A 14,364-nucleotide genomic window follows, 5' to 3' on the forward strand; every position below is an offset into this window, starting at 1 on the left:
TTTAGGATGTGGTTCATAAACCTCGCTGTGCTGAAATGATCTGCCACATGAATGACATCAGACCTCAGCAAACACCAAGCATAGCTTCATTCCAGAATATAGTCCATTAATTAATTCAATCTCTATGGTTTTAGTAGATAGCTCAATAACTCTTGGCCAGATCAGTCACCTTGGCCCCTGACAATGGACAAGGTCAGTTGGACCTGCTCCAGTCAGTTGCGGAGTTTGTAACAGCTGCACAGCTGTTAAACTAGATGGGTGAGGGGGCAAATTACACGTTGCTTGTAAAACATTAATAGTAGTAGTAGTAAGTGGCCAGTACATTATTCAGAGAAGCACATAAAGAGTTACCATATTGTAGCCTCGCCTTATGCAAACTTCAGGAAATCTTTTGCCAAACATGCATCACAGTTGGTCAGAATTTAGTTACCTTGCATGCAACATTGAATGGGAGTCAGATAATAAATAATATGCCCTCCACCCTCTTTTTTCAGGAAGTTATCCCACATGGAAGAAATTAAATCTGCTCTGAAAACTTTGTTAAGGTTGTGGCCCAATAGGACATAAGTGTTGTTCTATGAGGCAATAACATTCCACATACCCTACATTCATATAGCCTCCTTCTAAGGCAGACTTCACAACACCACAGTGTGAATGCTCTGTGATCTTTAGTTATTGATAGGGAGTAATCTGCTGTTTTGGTGGAAAGTGTATACCAGCAGATTCTAGTATAATGAAAAGTCCTATTCATCTCCAGCTGTCATTCCACATCACATATACAGTGTGCTCCTTGAGAATACTTTTAGCAGAATTATAATCTACAGACAACAGCAATTTGCAGGATAGACCAAAGTGAAGTACTTTATACTTAATAACCCTCTTCCGCTGCATCTGCTGATTATCTAACAGCAGCAGTGAGATTAGATCACCCTATGAAAAAATTGCTCAAGCTAATTGAAGATTGAGAAGCATAAGCAAGTCTTTACTCCAACCTCCAGTCTTAAGACTGAATTAGAAACACATCTGGACACTTGTAAAGCTCATCCCCACAGTTTTTAATTGATCACTTCTGTTATATTTGTATATGTACTCCGCTGAGACCCATATAGCAATTGTGCAGAAATTCTTTGCCACTGTTAGAGTAATAATAGGTTTGGATTGCCACAATGCTCCTTCATGTTTTTTTTGAGATACATACTCTAAATGGGCATGTCTTCATCCAGTACAATAAAGCAAACTGCAAGACAGTGAACGGATTTGACCTGTTTGATTTGTAGGAACATAGCTAACAGCTAATTCTTCTTTTTATTCAAAAGCAAGCATGTGGGGGGGCAAGAAGGATGGGAACTTTAAAAGGGGAGAAGAGCTTTAATCTTTTGTTCTTTCTCTCATTTTGGATCTCTGTGTGGAGGATGGAGAGGATGTTTCCACAATGGGAACTGCCAAAGAATAATCCATTCATTTTTCTTTGGCCACTGCAGCTTCTAGACCATCTTCAAAAGTCGCTCCCATCTTCAGAAAGCAGAATGCCTTTTGGTAAGTCACTTGGGAGGCTCCTAGGATATGGACCACTACAACTAAGCTATCTTGGTCCAAGTAGAGTTGCAGCTGGTGCATCAGCAGAAGCTGGCCACAGGCCCTTCTTGCCACTCAACCTCCCACTTGTTTTCTGAGCAGTTTTCAATTTATACACTTCCCATTTGGACCATAATATCAATCCTTCGGATTTTTTTCAGCCATTGTCTGAATGCTATGCAATATACAGTTTCATAATTGTCTGAATTTTCCTGAACAAAAGTCTTGCTTTGGGAGATTGATTCTACTGCAAATGACTGTCACAATGCATGTGGATAAAAATAGTGATCAAGATTTATCCTTCTGACGAAATTCTATGACCAATACATATATGCATAGGATTAAATCACACTTTAGGATTACTACAATGCATTTACATGGGGCTGCCCTTGAAGACCTTCTGGAAGTTGCAACTGGTCTAGAATGCAGCAATGTGGGCAGTTATGGGGCACCTCAGTATGCCAATGTTAATCCTCTGCTCTGTGACTGCACTGGCTTCTGGGTGGAATTCAAGGTGCTGGTTGTCACCCAGTCCTTCATGGCATGAGGCTGGGTTATTTGCGAGACCACCAGTCTCACCAAGTCTGATAGAAGGTCACACTCCAGGTCCCTGCAATTAAAGAATGCCATCTAATGGGACCTAGGAAGCAGGCCTCTTCTGTCACAGAGCCTGCCCTCTGGAACACCATATCCCCTGAGATTAGATTGGCCCTGACCCCACTGGCCTTTTGCAAATCATTAAAGGTCTGGATGTCTTCCAGGGCATGGTGGTCAGGAGGTTAGATAGCCCATGAAATGATATTGATATTGTTCTGTGTTTATTGGGTTTGTTCTCAGCAACCATCATAGCGTTTTTATGCTTGGTTGATACTGTTTTCTGTATTGTTTTTCATGTGCTGTTAGCTGCCCAGAGTTGCATCTGTGAGATAGGCAGCCATATAAATTAATTTAATAAATAAATAAAGGACCAGGTGCCACTATAAGAGAAAAAAGCCCGAAGTTGTTTTAAGGTAAGCATGTTTTAACACCTATCCCTTCTTATAAAATTAGAATAGTGCAATGGGATAATTATAATTCTTTAAAATGAAATACTAATTGGATACATCTAAATCATTAGAGACCCAGTTTGGTGTAATGGTTAAGGCATCAGACTAGAAACCAGGAGTCCATGAGTTCTAGTCCTGCCTTAGGCATGAAGCCAGCTGGGTGACCTTGGACCAGTCGTTCTATCTCCACCCTAGGAAGGAGACAATGGCAAACCACTTCTGAAAAACTTGCCAAGAAAACTGCAGGAACATGTCCAGGCAGTCACTAGGAGTCAACACTGACTTGAAGCCACCCCACCCCCCAAAATCTAAATCAAGTATTTTATATGAGTCTTAGCTCTTCAATCAGATTATAGGGCTGAATGCAGAATTCAGAAACAACTTCTACATGATTCACATTCAATTCAATTGACTTGCCCACGAAAATGTTCTCATTCAAACAAATTTCAATTGCATTCAAAGCTATGCATGCAGACAGTGTTACAGTGGCTTGTAAATGAATGCAGGTTTGTCACCTATTGAGGTGGTGTTTGGGGGAGCTGAAGAGATGCTTGTTGCAATGCCAGTGGTTGGAAGAAAGAAAGTATTCCCATCATCTGCCAAGAAATAAACAGAAAGTTAGGATCACATCCATGACTGACTTATATTTCCCATCTAGAGAAACAATTTTAAAACAAAACCGAAAGGAAAGAAAATGTGCCATGTTGCTTTTTCAAATCAAAAGTAGAAAACTTAAGTTGCAATCTTTTTTTTACACACTTATTTGATAATAATAGCTATTAAACTCAACAGAGCTTACTTCTGAATAAACATGTGTACAGCCAATGTTAATTTAAAGGGCAATCCTTCACCTACTTAATTGGAGATAACCGCATCTCACAATGGTTGCATCAGAGGTCATGATAAGCAATGGTTTGTCATGATGGTAATCAGCCTAGTCCCAAACCGGGCTTTTTTATCACCCCCATGTCTTGCAGTAAAGGAACAAGCAGTCAAGAAATATGCCACAGACTCAAACTTGGTACAGCAGCCATGAAGGCCTTGGAAAAGATATTTAGATGCTGTGATGTCTCTATACCTATAAAGATCAGAACTGTGCAAGCCATGTTATTCCCTGTGACATTCTATGGAAACAAAAGTTGGACTTTGAAGAAGTAGAATAGAAAGAGTATTGACATTTTTGAACTTTGGTGTTGGAGAAGACTCCTGAGAATACCGCAGACAGCCAAGAAAACAAACCAATGGATCATTGAGCAAATCAACCCAGAGTTCTCACTCGAGGCACAAATGACCAGTCTCAAATTATCCTACTTCGGACAAATTACATGAAATCCAGCTCTCTGGAAAATGCTCTAATGCTGGGAAAGGTGGAAGGAAAGAGAAGAAGAGGACAACCAGCAGCAGGGGGGATAGAGTCAGTTAAGAATGGTGATGGGTGCACCATTGGAAAACCTGAAAGACCAGGTTAGATCGTCATGTACAAAATCTATCTATGTGGTCACTAAAAGTTGAAAATGACTTGATGGCACATAATCAATCAAATGTCTTGGTATAATTATAAAGAAGCATTCAGAAACTTCTGTTTTAGTTTACCACAGCTGGAAGCTATGCATAGAATTTGCAAAGATAAATCATACTTCACCAGCCTTCTAGAGTTGTTTGAGAGTGTCAGTAGGCATCTGGATGGGGATAACTCTGCTAAAATGGCAAGTTCTTCTTCAAAGGCACTTGAGTAAATTTAAGGGGCTTGAGAAAACATGATCTGTCCTTTTATGTATTGCTAACACCAAAAAGTGAAGAGTATGAATGAATAGGCAATTTTTCCAATGGAAGGAGGTAAAGAAGTGGAATCCTTCAAGAATTTGAAGTAGGGCTGGTGCTTTTAAATTTGTTCATAAGTGATCTTGACTTAGAGGTTTGTTGGCAAGTTTGTGGATGACCCCATATTTTTCAGGACAGTGAAGACCAAAAGTGACTGTGAAGAACTGCCAAAGGATCTCTTTAGATAAGATTAATAATCAACCAGGTAGCAAATGTAGTTCATTTTAGCAAGTATACAGTGATTAACATTGAGGCAGAAACACCTTAACTTTACATATATACTGTTAAAGTCTAAGCTATCTGTAATCAACCAAGAAAAATATCTTGGTGTTATAATGGATAGTTCAATGAAGATGTCAGCTCTGCTGTGAAAATTGCAAATCCATGCTATGGATCATTAGGAACAAAATTTAAAATGAAACTGCCAACATTACAATACCCCTATACAAATCTATGATAGGTCCATAGTATGGTATATCTGGAATAACATATAGAGTTTTGGTATCACATTTGAAAAAGGATATAATAGAGCTTGGGGGAAAAAATAAGAAAAGGGCAAATTATCAAAGGGCCTTGAATACCTTCCTTATGAGTAAAGGTGTCCTAACAGTGAGACACACACCTCCGACAAGGAGTAGTTCTCTAGTGTTTATTACTGCTACATAAACAGAATCCTAACAAACTGAATAAGCATGGGAAAAACCCAGACATAGGGTTTTAGACCTCAAAGGCTAAGGCGGGCCTGATCTGTGTCTCTTTGAATGGCTGCTTAATTCCTCAGTACTACGCATGCGTTTTCCACCCTGGATGGGAGCCCCTTCCTGCTCGCCATCCTTACTCATGACAAAAGGGGAGAACATTTGGGGAAAAAGTAGGCGGAACCTTATTGATTTGCCAGGATACAAATAGAATAAAATCAATCAACCAGTGACTCAGTTGAATAAAGTCATGCTGTGAGAAAGTAAATATAAAGTGATGCACAGTTCAGGGTTCAGAAAACATGATTAATTAAAAACAGAAGCAAAGATGCATGGCCATGCCAAAGAAAGAGAGAGAGGAAGGGTAGCTGGGATGCAAACCCCATCCCAGGGAAGGTAGGCTAATTTCCACCATGATAAACCATATTCATCTTGTTATTTGTTTTTAGCCATTGGATCTTACTCCTGAGGAAGTCTGCATAGGAATATTGTAGAGACTGCTAATTAGAAGTGGTGGAACAAATGTAGCATCTCAAGTACGGATCAAAAGAAAACAATTTCTTCCTTTTTCCCCCCCAAAATTGTGAGTTCTGAAGGTATAAACTGTAGTATCTGTAAATATTATTTGCTTAAGATAACTTCCATTATTATTTACAGAAAAACTATTGGGAAGTTAAAGTTAACTTACGTTTGAAAATAAAATGCTGTCAAATTACCTGTGTGCTAAATGATTGTAAAGCATCTAAAGCCAAAGAAATATTGCCTCTGTTTCATACAAAGGTATTTGTATAAAATATTATTTGGCTCCAATGCAGCAAATATTTATTAGCCCATCACAGAATTTTAATCGTTGAATTCAGCATCCCTGGAATTTAATAATATATTGATTTCATTGCTACAAAATCAGTGGTTTTCTAATTTCATGGTACTGCAAAATCCTAAACTAATTTCTAAGACTTCCCTTGAATAAAATTAAAGGTCACATTGGTGTGAGGGTTGGATAAGAAACAACATGCCATTTATTTTTAAAAATCAAATGTTAATCTCTTTCTCTCTTTTACCTAGTCTGAAAGGTTTAGATTTTTTTAGTATACTTTTAGTATTTATTTTAGTATGTTTTTTATTTATTTCTATAAAACGTCTAGAAATTGTCTATGAATTTGAATCTTGTAACATTGTTTTTCAAAAAAATTATAAAATGCTGGTCAGTGACCATAATATACTACTACTACTAATCTATATATCACAAGAGTTGACAAACTTCGTGATACTATAACTGCTCACTCGGCTTTGCGTACAAAAAGGAAGAACAAAGCCCAGAGCATGTTTCACAGCACTTTTACCTTTCCTGCATCAGCCCAATCAAGTAATTTTTAACACACACACAAACAAGTTGCTTGAAACCGCTGGGGGATCCTAATCCATAATTTGAGAACTCTTCCTTTCCATGGCCACAGCACAAAAATAATTTGTCTGTCAGGATATTTCCATTTAATGGGACAGCAATCTTATACATCATCCTTTCCCAATGTGATGTTCTCCAGATATGCTGGACCACCTCCCATAATTCCCCCAGCCAGCATTGTTAAAGGATAAAATAACTAGGCATCATGGGAGTTGAAGTCCAGCACATCAGAAGAATGCTCAGGTTGGGGAAGGTTGCTATGTGTACTTCTCTGAGAGTAGGTCTCACCAAAGTCAAAGGGACTTGCCAAGAATTGGCATGTATACAATTGGTTGAAATATTGAAAGATGCTGCAAAGCATTTTTCAGAAGTGAAATCTCCTGTGACTTATGCCCTAGCTTATTAAAAAATAAATAAACAGAGGTTGACATTTTCAAAACGTTTTCATTTAAAATGCACTGCTTAGACACAGAACAACTTTTGCACGTCACACAAAGGCATATATGTAGGCTTCTCCGTGTTTTGAGCTGGGTTGCATACAGCTTGGAATAGAATTACATAAAAGTCACAGGGTCAATGAAAAAAACTGCTAATCCACATGCTTTTCTGCACTCTGGGTTCCAATTTTCAGCAAAAGGCTTGGTATGGAAAGCAACTGATCTGTAAAGCCTGTTCATAAAGGCATCATGGAACAGGCAAAACAATACGAATCAAGAGTCTGAATCTTGTTAAGATTCTGAAATGCCCCTCCCCTTGCTTTCTTCTTGTTGCAAACTGTGCCAGTGCAAATGTTTTCCCACTGAAGTCAATGGCTCTACAAACAGGAGTGTAGGGAGAGGATAAAATACTAAAATAACTCTTGGGACTATATTTTAAGTAATCAGGTGTATTGCCTTTAACAAAAAGTATAAATCTATCTGGTTACTTAAAAACCTGAATCATACTATGCATGGAACCACCTTCATGGGAGAGTCCAGGACAATTATCCCCAATGCCCCCACTTCCTAAAAAGGGCCTGATGAAGATTCCCTGAGTCTGGAAAAAGAAATCATCAAATCTATCTCTCTATCAACAAAGGCCGAGGTTTGGAAAAAAACGAGTTGGCCATTGATCTGATACGTTGAAACCAAGGGCAGACATACATCTTTCAATGACTAGCAGTCATTAATAGACCACAATTACAATGTGCACATTTGCATTCTCATAATATTCTACCCTTGTAAAACATAAATAGTATGTCAAACAGTTACACTCTGTTGATGATCTGGGCACTGAAAAGAAGTCAGCAAACCTGTTGGTGCATGTGTGCGGGCAAAGGGAAACGGTGAAGGAATGGCAGCCGCGCTGCTGTTTGTGGAAATGTTGGAAGCTCTTGAGTCTGTCTGAGTGGTGAGAAATGAGTTGTTGGGGAGATCTGTTGCTGTAGTAAAAAAAGTTACAATCAGTGTGTTGCAACTATTATTGTTAAATTTATGATTACGATTGACAGAAAGCCAAACGTTAAAGTTCAAAAGAATAATGGTAAGAAGAAGAAAGAAAGAACAGCATTCTTGGTGATCCCTGCAGAAAAACTAAGAGCCAAATATATGGCAAATGAATGTCGTGACTGCATTCACACAGCTTTGCTTTTCAGATTACACACACACACGTCTTTTTCAGCAAGAACTCATTCTTTAACTCTATTCCCCTTCCATGCCATTCTCCACACATAGAGGGTAAGTATAATTTCCTAGAGCTTTAAATCATCTGAGGGCCTCCACAGATACAGGGAAGAGAGGGTATTTAGAGTTTATAACCAGTCTTCTCCAGTCCTGATGCCTTCTAAACTTGCCCAGGTGACAGCTTCCAAAATTCTGGAAGTTCTTATCCCTATATATCTGGTGAAGTAACTTATATTTTATACAAACCTGAAGAAAGCTTCGGAAGAATGATAGGGCTGACTAACCTTCTTTAATAATCTGGTTTAATTATAGTTGGAGTTTTGAACTGGAACCATAACATGAAAGGAGCATGTGTATAACAGCCAGTTCAAATTTGGGGGTGGGGGGCTCACAACTGCTACAACACAACTACCACAGCATCTAGGATTTTCCACCAGTGGGAAAAACCATCCAGACTTGACTGTGGCTTCCATTAAGCCATTTTTCACACATAGAGCCAGGCATTATCCCTGCTAAATAATGGATACTTAAGCAGTTCAATGATCAGAAACATCTCAAATACATTATGGACCAATTCATGTGCTATATGTAAGGTCTGGAAATGTTAATTTTATGGACTACTCATAGAAGTAGGCATCTGAGTATCCAGCCATGGTTATCTGTGAGCATAGCCACAGCAGAGCAAAGAAACAGGTATCCCACCAAGTGTTTCACTTACACCCCCACTATGCAAATTGTGCTAACTTTCCTGAATCTCAAAATTCAGAGGAGGAGGAGGAGGAGGAGGAGGAGGAAGAGGCCTGGTTCTGAATATCACTTGACAGACAGAGCTAGCTAAAGAGAGAAGGATCCCTAGGGCTTCAGGCTGTCCTGGTGCATAATACAACAAGAAAAAACAAAGTAGACTTCTTAAGGGCCAGCTTCTGCCTTACTGACATAACGAGATATATCATCTTCAGCATTTTTCCATGCATTTACCTCTCAGGCACTACAGAAAGAACTGCTGCCTCATTTCCTGCTTCATTATACAGTTAATACATAAACAACCTTTGCCAGCCTGATACCATCCAGATGGGTTGGGATAGTAGTTCCCAGAACTCTCAATTGGGATTGTACCAGCCACAGTCTGTAGGAGTTTGGAAAGTCATGGGTCTAACACATCTGAAAGGTGCCAAGTTGGGGGACGGTGACGTAGGGACTGGTCACTCCAGGTAGACAGCAGAGTTGTCACCATCATTACCTGCTTTCCTGCGTTGCAACTTCACATAATTAAGAGTCCCAGCAAAATGTTTCCAGCCCCGTGGAATTCAACTTTGCAACATAGACGTAGAGCTTTCCCATGTAAATACACAATGTTTCCAAGGCATTATGACCTAAATCTCTAAGTTTAGCTTAGCGTCTTATGCCTGAATCTCTAAAGCAAACCTGAGATAGTGAGGGAAGCAGAAGTAGCAGTAAAAGCAACACTCTCTTCACTAGGAGAGGGTTCAGTAGAATTAACGGCCCGAGAAGCAGGAGGAGGCACTGTTTCCTTGGTTGTAGAACCAGGCTCTGCTTCAAAGGTGCTTGCAGGTGAGAATGGAGTGGTGCGTGAAGGTATCAGTGAAAGGTCAGGAGTTGGTTTTCCTATGGCGGGCAGATAAGGAATGGAAGACAACAAATCAGCTTTATTGTACACAGGCAAAACATTTCTCTATGACTGATCTGGTTCACCCCAAAATTTATGGAACATAGTAGTGACCCGAGACTACTTCTCAGGGGCTAAACATTGCAAAATACAGCTCCACTCACACGCTCATTTGTTACTCTAATATTTCCATTCTTAAATTTAACAATCCTGCCTATATTAAATGCAGTTTAAGATTTAAACATAATTACACTTGAGAAGAATACAACACTGTCCTTCCTATTAAGTTTATTGTATCTGCAATGTGCTTTTTTAGCACTTTTAAACATTCTAATTCTTCAATAATATTATTATTTTTGCAAAACTTCCTGAAAGTTTCACTATACTTTTAAATAAAATAAGACTAGCTTTGCTGATCAGAATATCAGGGAAATCACCCCAAAAGGTAGTAAAGCAACTAGAACATAATTAACCCAAGTAAAATGTTCAGTATTTGCTCCAGGGAAGGAAGCTGGTTAAACATAAATGAGAAAGGACAGTGTTCATTTATACTATTAGCATATCATCCAGCAACCACATTTCTGAGTGCAGTTTACATTAAACCTCTAAAAAGTATAAGATACAAACATAGGTCATATCCGCACTAACCATTTAAGTTGCTCCTATCCTGTGCTCATGCTAGCTTTACTGTAAACCATCTTAAGAAAATCCTGCCAGACGGAGACACCCTTAAAACAGCTTGCAAGGTATTCATTCCAAACTATAGGCTACTGCATCCTTCCACTGGACAATCTCTCTGCTGCGTCCTACCATTATTCTTTCCCAGAAAAGTAATTGTGAATTGCTTTCCCTCCTGTGGATGAGTCTTCTTGGGTGCGCGTGCACACACATGCACATATTGACACTCTTGTGTATAAGTGTACAGTATGTGAGTGTATATTTGTGTACACACAAACCATGGCATTTGCAACAAACTAAAGTATGCTAAATGGATAGGAACACTTAAGGTGACATAAGGTGGAAAAGTGTATTTCAGAGATAGAGCATAAAATCTCTTGAAGTTGCTTTTATGATGAGTTAGGGATTCACAGAGGGTGGCATTGTCCATTTTTGCCCTCCAAAAAGAGTTGCCTTCCTATTTTGGTAACGGGACAACTGGGCAGTTCAGATAAGCACATAGGCACTAAAACAGAATTAAACTAACAACATCAGAGAAAACGAAGAAACCAAAGTAAACAATACTTCCGAAAAATGTAGAGAGATGGGTATAATGAATCATTAAAGGTTAGTACCATTGAATAGTGTAATGAAATTAATTATATATGGATAGACTGCAAACCCAGATCTGCTTTTGGTCACTTCATAGCAACTTGATTCCAATTCCAAAGCTGCACTAATTCATCACCACCTCCATTCCCCGCATTTCTGAACGGAGTTCTGCTCATGTGAATGTTGCTGGTGAGTGCTATTATGGCACATAATATCCCATGTATTGCAAAGGTTTCACAAATACAAATTAGATACAAGTATTGCTTACCATCTGTTGTCTTCATAAAAGATGTTGTTGTTGCTTGGCCTAAAAAGGAGGAAAAAGGAGACATGAAAACATTGTAGTATGAGAAAAAGGGTCCAGCTGTTTTACTAGCAGAGAATTGAAAGACATTTTTTAGAACGACAGAAAAATACTTCACAAGACCAAAATGTCTTTATTTTTTATTTGAAATGTATACTCTGCCACATGGCTACATGTAACTGAAGGGTAGTGTTTTCCAGTACTCAATACTGGTCAACCTTACTTTATCAAATATAATTCAAACAATGTAATCTGCATAATTCACATTTTTATGTGATGATAACATGACATGCATGATGACATTGTAGCTTTTATACAATGGGTGCATACCTTATTCTAAGCTCTTGGAGAGAGACATACTGTAGTTGTTAATATGTCATGTCCTGAGACTACAGACCTCATGACTCAGTGAGTTAACTGTAACATAAGCAGACCTCAGTCCAGCATAATATCTTTGTGGTGCTGCTGGGAACCAGGTCCAGCACTGTCTATATATTTTAAAAATATTAACATAGGTTTAACCATATGAAATGTAGGGTCCCCCCCCTTACCCAAGAGAAACATTTTGAAAGCTTTACTACTTTCCGATGGCAGTTTGTATCTTACTATTATGTGAATGGATTGACAGTTCCCTCCCCACGTCTTATTTAATGGTATATTTGATTTATATCTGGTTTTTTATGCATGGAGGCTAATAAAAGTTAAAGTACACAATAAAAATTTAAAACGTGAGTTAAATTGGATGCTAGAATTAACAAACAGCCTAGCAAAAGAGACTCCATGCTGATTCAGGTTCAAGGCTATGAGACTGTTCAGAACTGGATTCACTTGTGGGTTACTGAGAAAAATAAGTCCCGTACTTAAGACTTCTTATCTCAAGTTTAGGAAGATCACTGTCAATCCTGGGACTGGTCTCCGCAGTTTTGTTTTGTTTTGACATTTTTATATTGCTTGAATGGAATGAGATGACAGCCACATCTCGTAAGGACAGCTTTAAATAAAATCAGTACTCTGCCTAAAACAGCACGCCTGGCTGGGGAATTCTGGGAGTTGAGGTCCACACATCTTAAAGTTGCTGAGGTTGAGAAACACTGCTATAAACTATTTTGAAGTTTGCAGCCATGAAAACTAAGCAGTAACTAGAGGACAGTTACCGGGTTATTCTTTTTGCTGCCTTTGCTCATCCTTGAAGTTTTTAAAAGACATTTAACAAGAAATCAGTAGATGGCACCATAACATAACAAACTGCACAAACTCTATGCGGTAGAAATTAGTTTCACTATAACAAGGTAACAATGAGCCACCTGGTCAACGGATAAGGAGAGCTGCTCTTTAAAAGCCATGTAATTAAACTCATTCCTGTAAGATAAGCATTTTGTAGACATTTGTTCTGTAAAGCAGGCATTTTTAAAAATGCCTTCTATAAAGCAGGCATGTAAAAATCCTATGGCCATGATCACATCTAGCTATTTATTTATATTTCACATAGTCCACAGGAGCTCAGGGAAGCTTGTATGATTAGAACTTCAACATGAACGTGCGATTGGTGGGAAAACATTGCTAACTTTGTCATCCTGTTTTACTGATATTAGATCATCTTAGGGCTTTACAGTTGTTGGCCCATTTGGGTTTTTAAAGTCATCAGCGTAGAACTTGAATTTGCCCCTACAGGCAGACACAACAGATTTGGGCTGCAAAAATCCAGGTGACCAACAGCAAAACGTTTACGTTGCTGCTCTCTAATTTTTCCAGCCCACGTGTGGTCTGCCTTCTGCAGAGTACTAAGCCTTTCTTAAATAAAAGATGGCTGCCACTGACATGTCTTGAAATGAAACATCTTTCACACAGGGTAATCTATTGGATATAAACCCTGGAGGCCAGGAAGTGACCTTTCTGCAGCTCAAAGAAGCAGTTCCTCTGAATCTGGAAGGAGTTTCAAACTTTTGAAATGTATATAAGATAAATTTCAATGTGGGGGTGGGGGTGGGGGGGAGGTTTGGTTACTGATGCATCCCAGGCTGAATGTGTGTTTGAGTGCAAGCATGCATGCAGAATGCCAACACACTGATAATAGCCTATCCAGGCAGCCCAACATCATGGAGAATGATTGAATTGAGTTGCCAACAATCAAACCTATTGCAAAACAAGCATCTTGTACAAGCTTACTGAGAAGCAAATCCCTCTCTGATTACATCCAAATGAGGTCTGTACAGTACAACAGCTATTCCCAGCCAGATGCCATAGATGTTCAAACTGAAGTCATACATATCTGAAGGTCAATGGATGGGAGCCAGAGAGAGATGGTATAAAGAACTCAGCAAAACGTTAACTATTTTGTTGTTACATTTTGCTTTAAAAGAAGACTGTGATCAATCTGCTAGATTCAAAGGCTAGTATTGCACAAGCTGTTGCCAATTAAATGGATGTAGCACATGGAGAGAAAACATTGGCTGACATGTCCCGGAATGGTCCAGGCAACTCAAGCCATGTTCTTATATCACAAGGAGACAAGGATATGTTTGCCTCAGTGAGGAGAATCTATGAGTATTGCAACTGCTTTGCAAATATTGGCTTATGGCATACATTGCTAGCAAGCTCGTTCAACCTGCACAATTCCCCAGTTAACCTCCTAAGTGCAGCTGACATTTAGAAAGGGCCTGAGTATTCTTGAAGCCTCTTCAGACGAGCATCCACCATCAGCAGAAGCTGTAAAAGAAGGGCCACGCACAACTGTAATGTTTGGGATATATTGAAAACAGCAACAGCTTTGCTAAATACTGGGTGTGAGATCAAGTTCTGCTGAGCCAAAGCCAGATACAATCTAAATGCTAACTCAAACAAACAATCAGACCTTGCTCCATCTATTGTGAATTAAGTGACATCTAGTTCAAGCATATTCAACTAAGGAGCAAAACCTCTTTTTACACTTTCTCCATCTGCAAAACAATCCAACTTTCC

At 39.0% G+C, this 14,364-nt stretch overlaps 2 protein-coding genes across 3 annotated transcripts in view; both read right to left on the bottom strand.

The window, feature by feature from the left end:
* PTPRC (protein tyrosine phosphatase receptor type C) overlaps positions 1 to 437 on the bottom strand; it is a 37,312-nt gene extending 36,875 nt beyond the window's left edge. The window contains exon 1 of the mRNA XM_063299877.1: positions 431 to 437. Within this exon, the coding sequence (XP_063155947.1) occupies positions 431 to 437 (7 nt within the window). The remainder of the gene's footprint in view (positions 1 to 430) is intronic.
* A 2,154-nt stretch (positions 438 to 2,591) lies between these two features.
* The window catches only part of LOC134494904 (receptor-type tyrosine-protein phosphatase C-like), a 43,109-nt gene continuing 31,336 nt past the window's right edge, over positions 2,592 to 14,364 (bottom strand). Inside the window, exons 3-6 of one of the 2 annotated variants that reach the window (XM_063300157.1) lie at positions 11,371 to 11,409; positions 9,632 to 9,832; positions 7,837 to 7,965; positions 2,609 to 3,217 (exon numbers count right to left, since the gene is read on the bottom strand). In XM_063300157.1, the coding sequence (XP_063156227.1) occupies positions 3,102 to 3,217; positions 7,837 to 7,965; positions 9,632 to 9,832; positions 11,371 to 11,409 (485 nt within the window). In that variant the 3' untranslated portion in view covers positions 2,609 to 3,101. Of the gene's footprint in view, positions 3,218 to 7,836; positions 7,966 to 9,631; positions 9,833 to 11,370; positions 11,410 to 14,364 lie in introns of both variants that reach the window. The other variant, XM_063300158.1, reaches the window with a different exon arrangement.

Source organism: Candoia aspera, chromosome 3, assembly GCF_035149785.1.
Source record: "Candoia aspera isolate rCanAsp1 chromosome 3, rCanAsp1.hap2, whole genome shotgun sequence".
Taxonomy (NCBI): Eukaryota; Metazoa; Chordata; class Lepidosauria; order Squamata; family Boidae; genus Candoia; species Candoia aspera.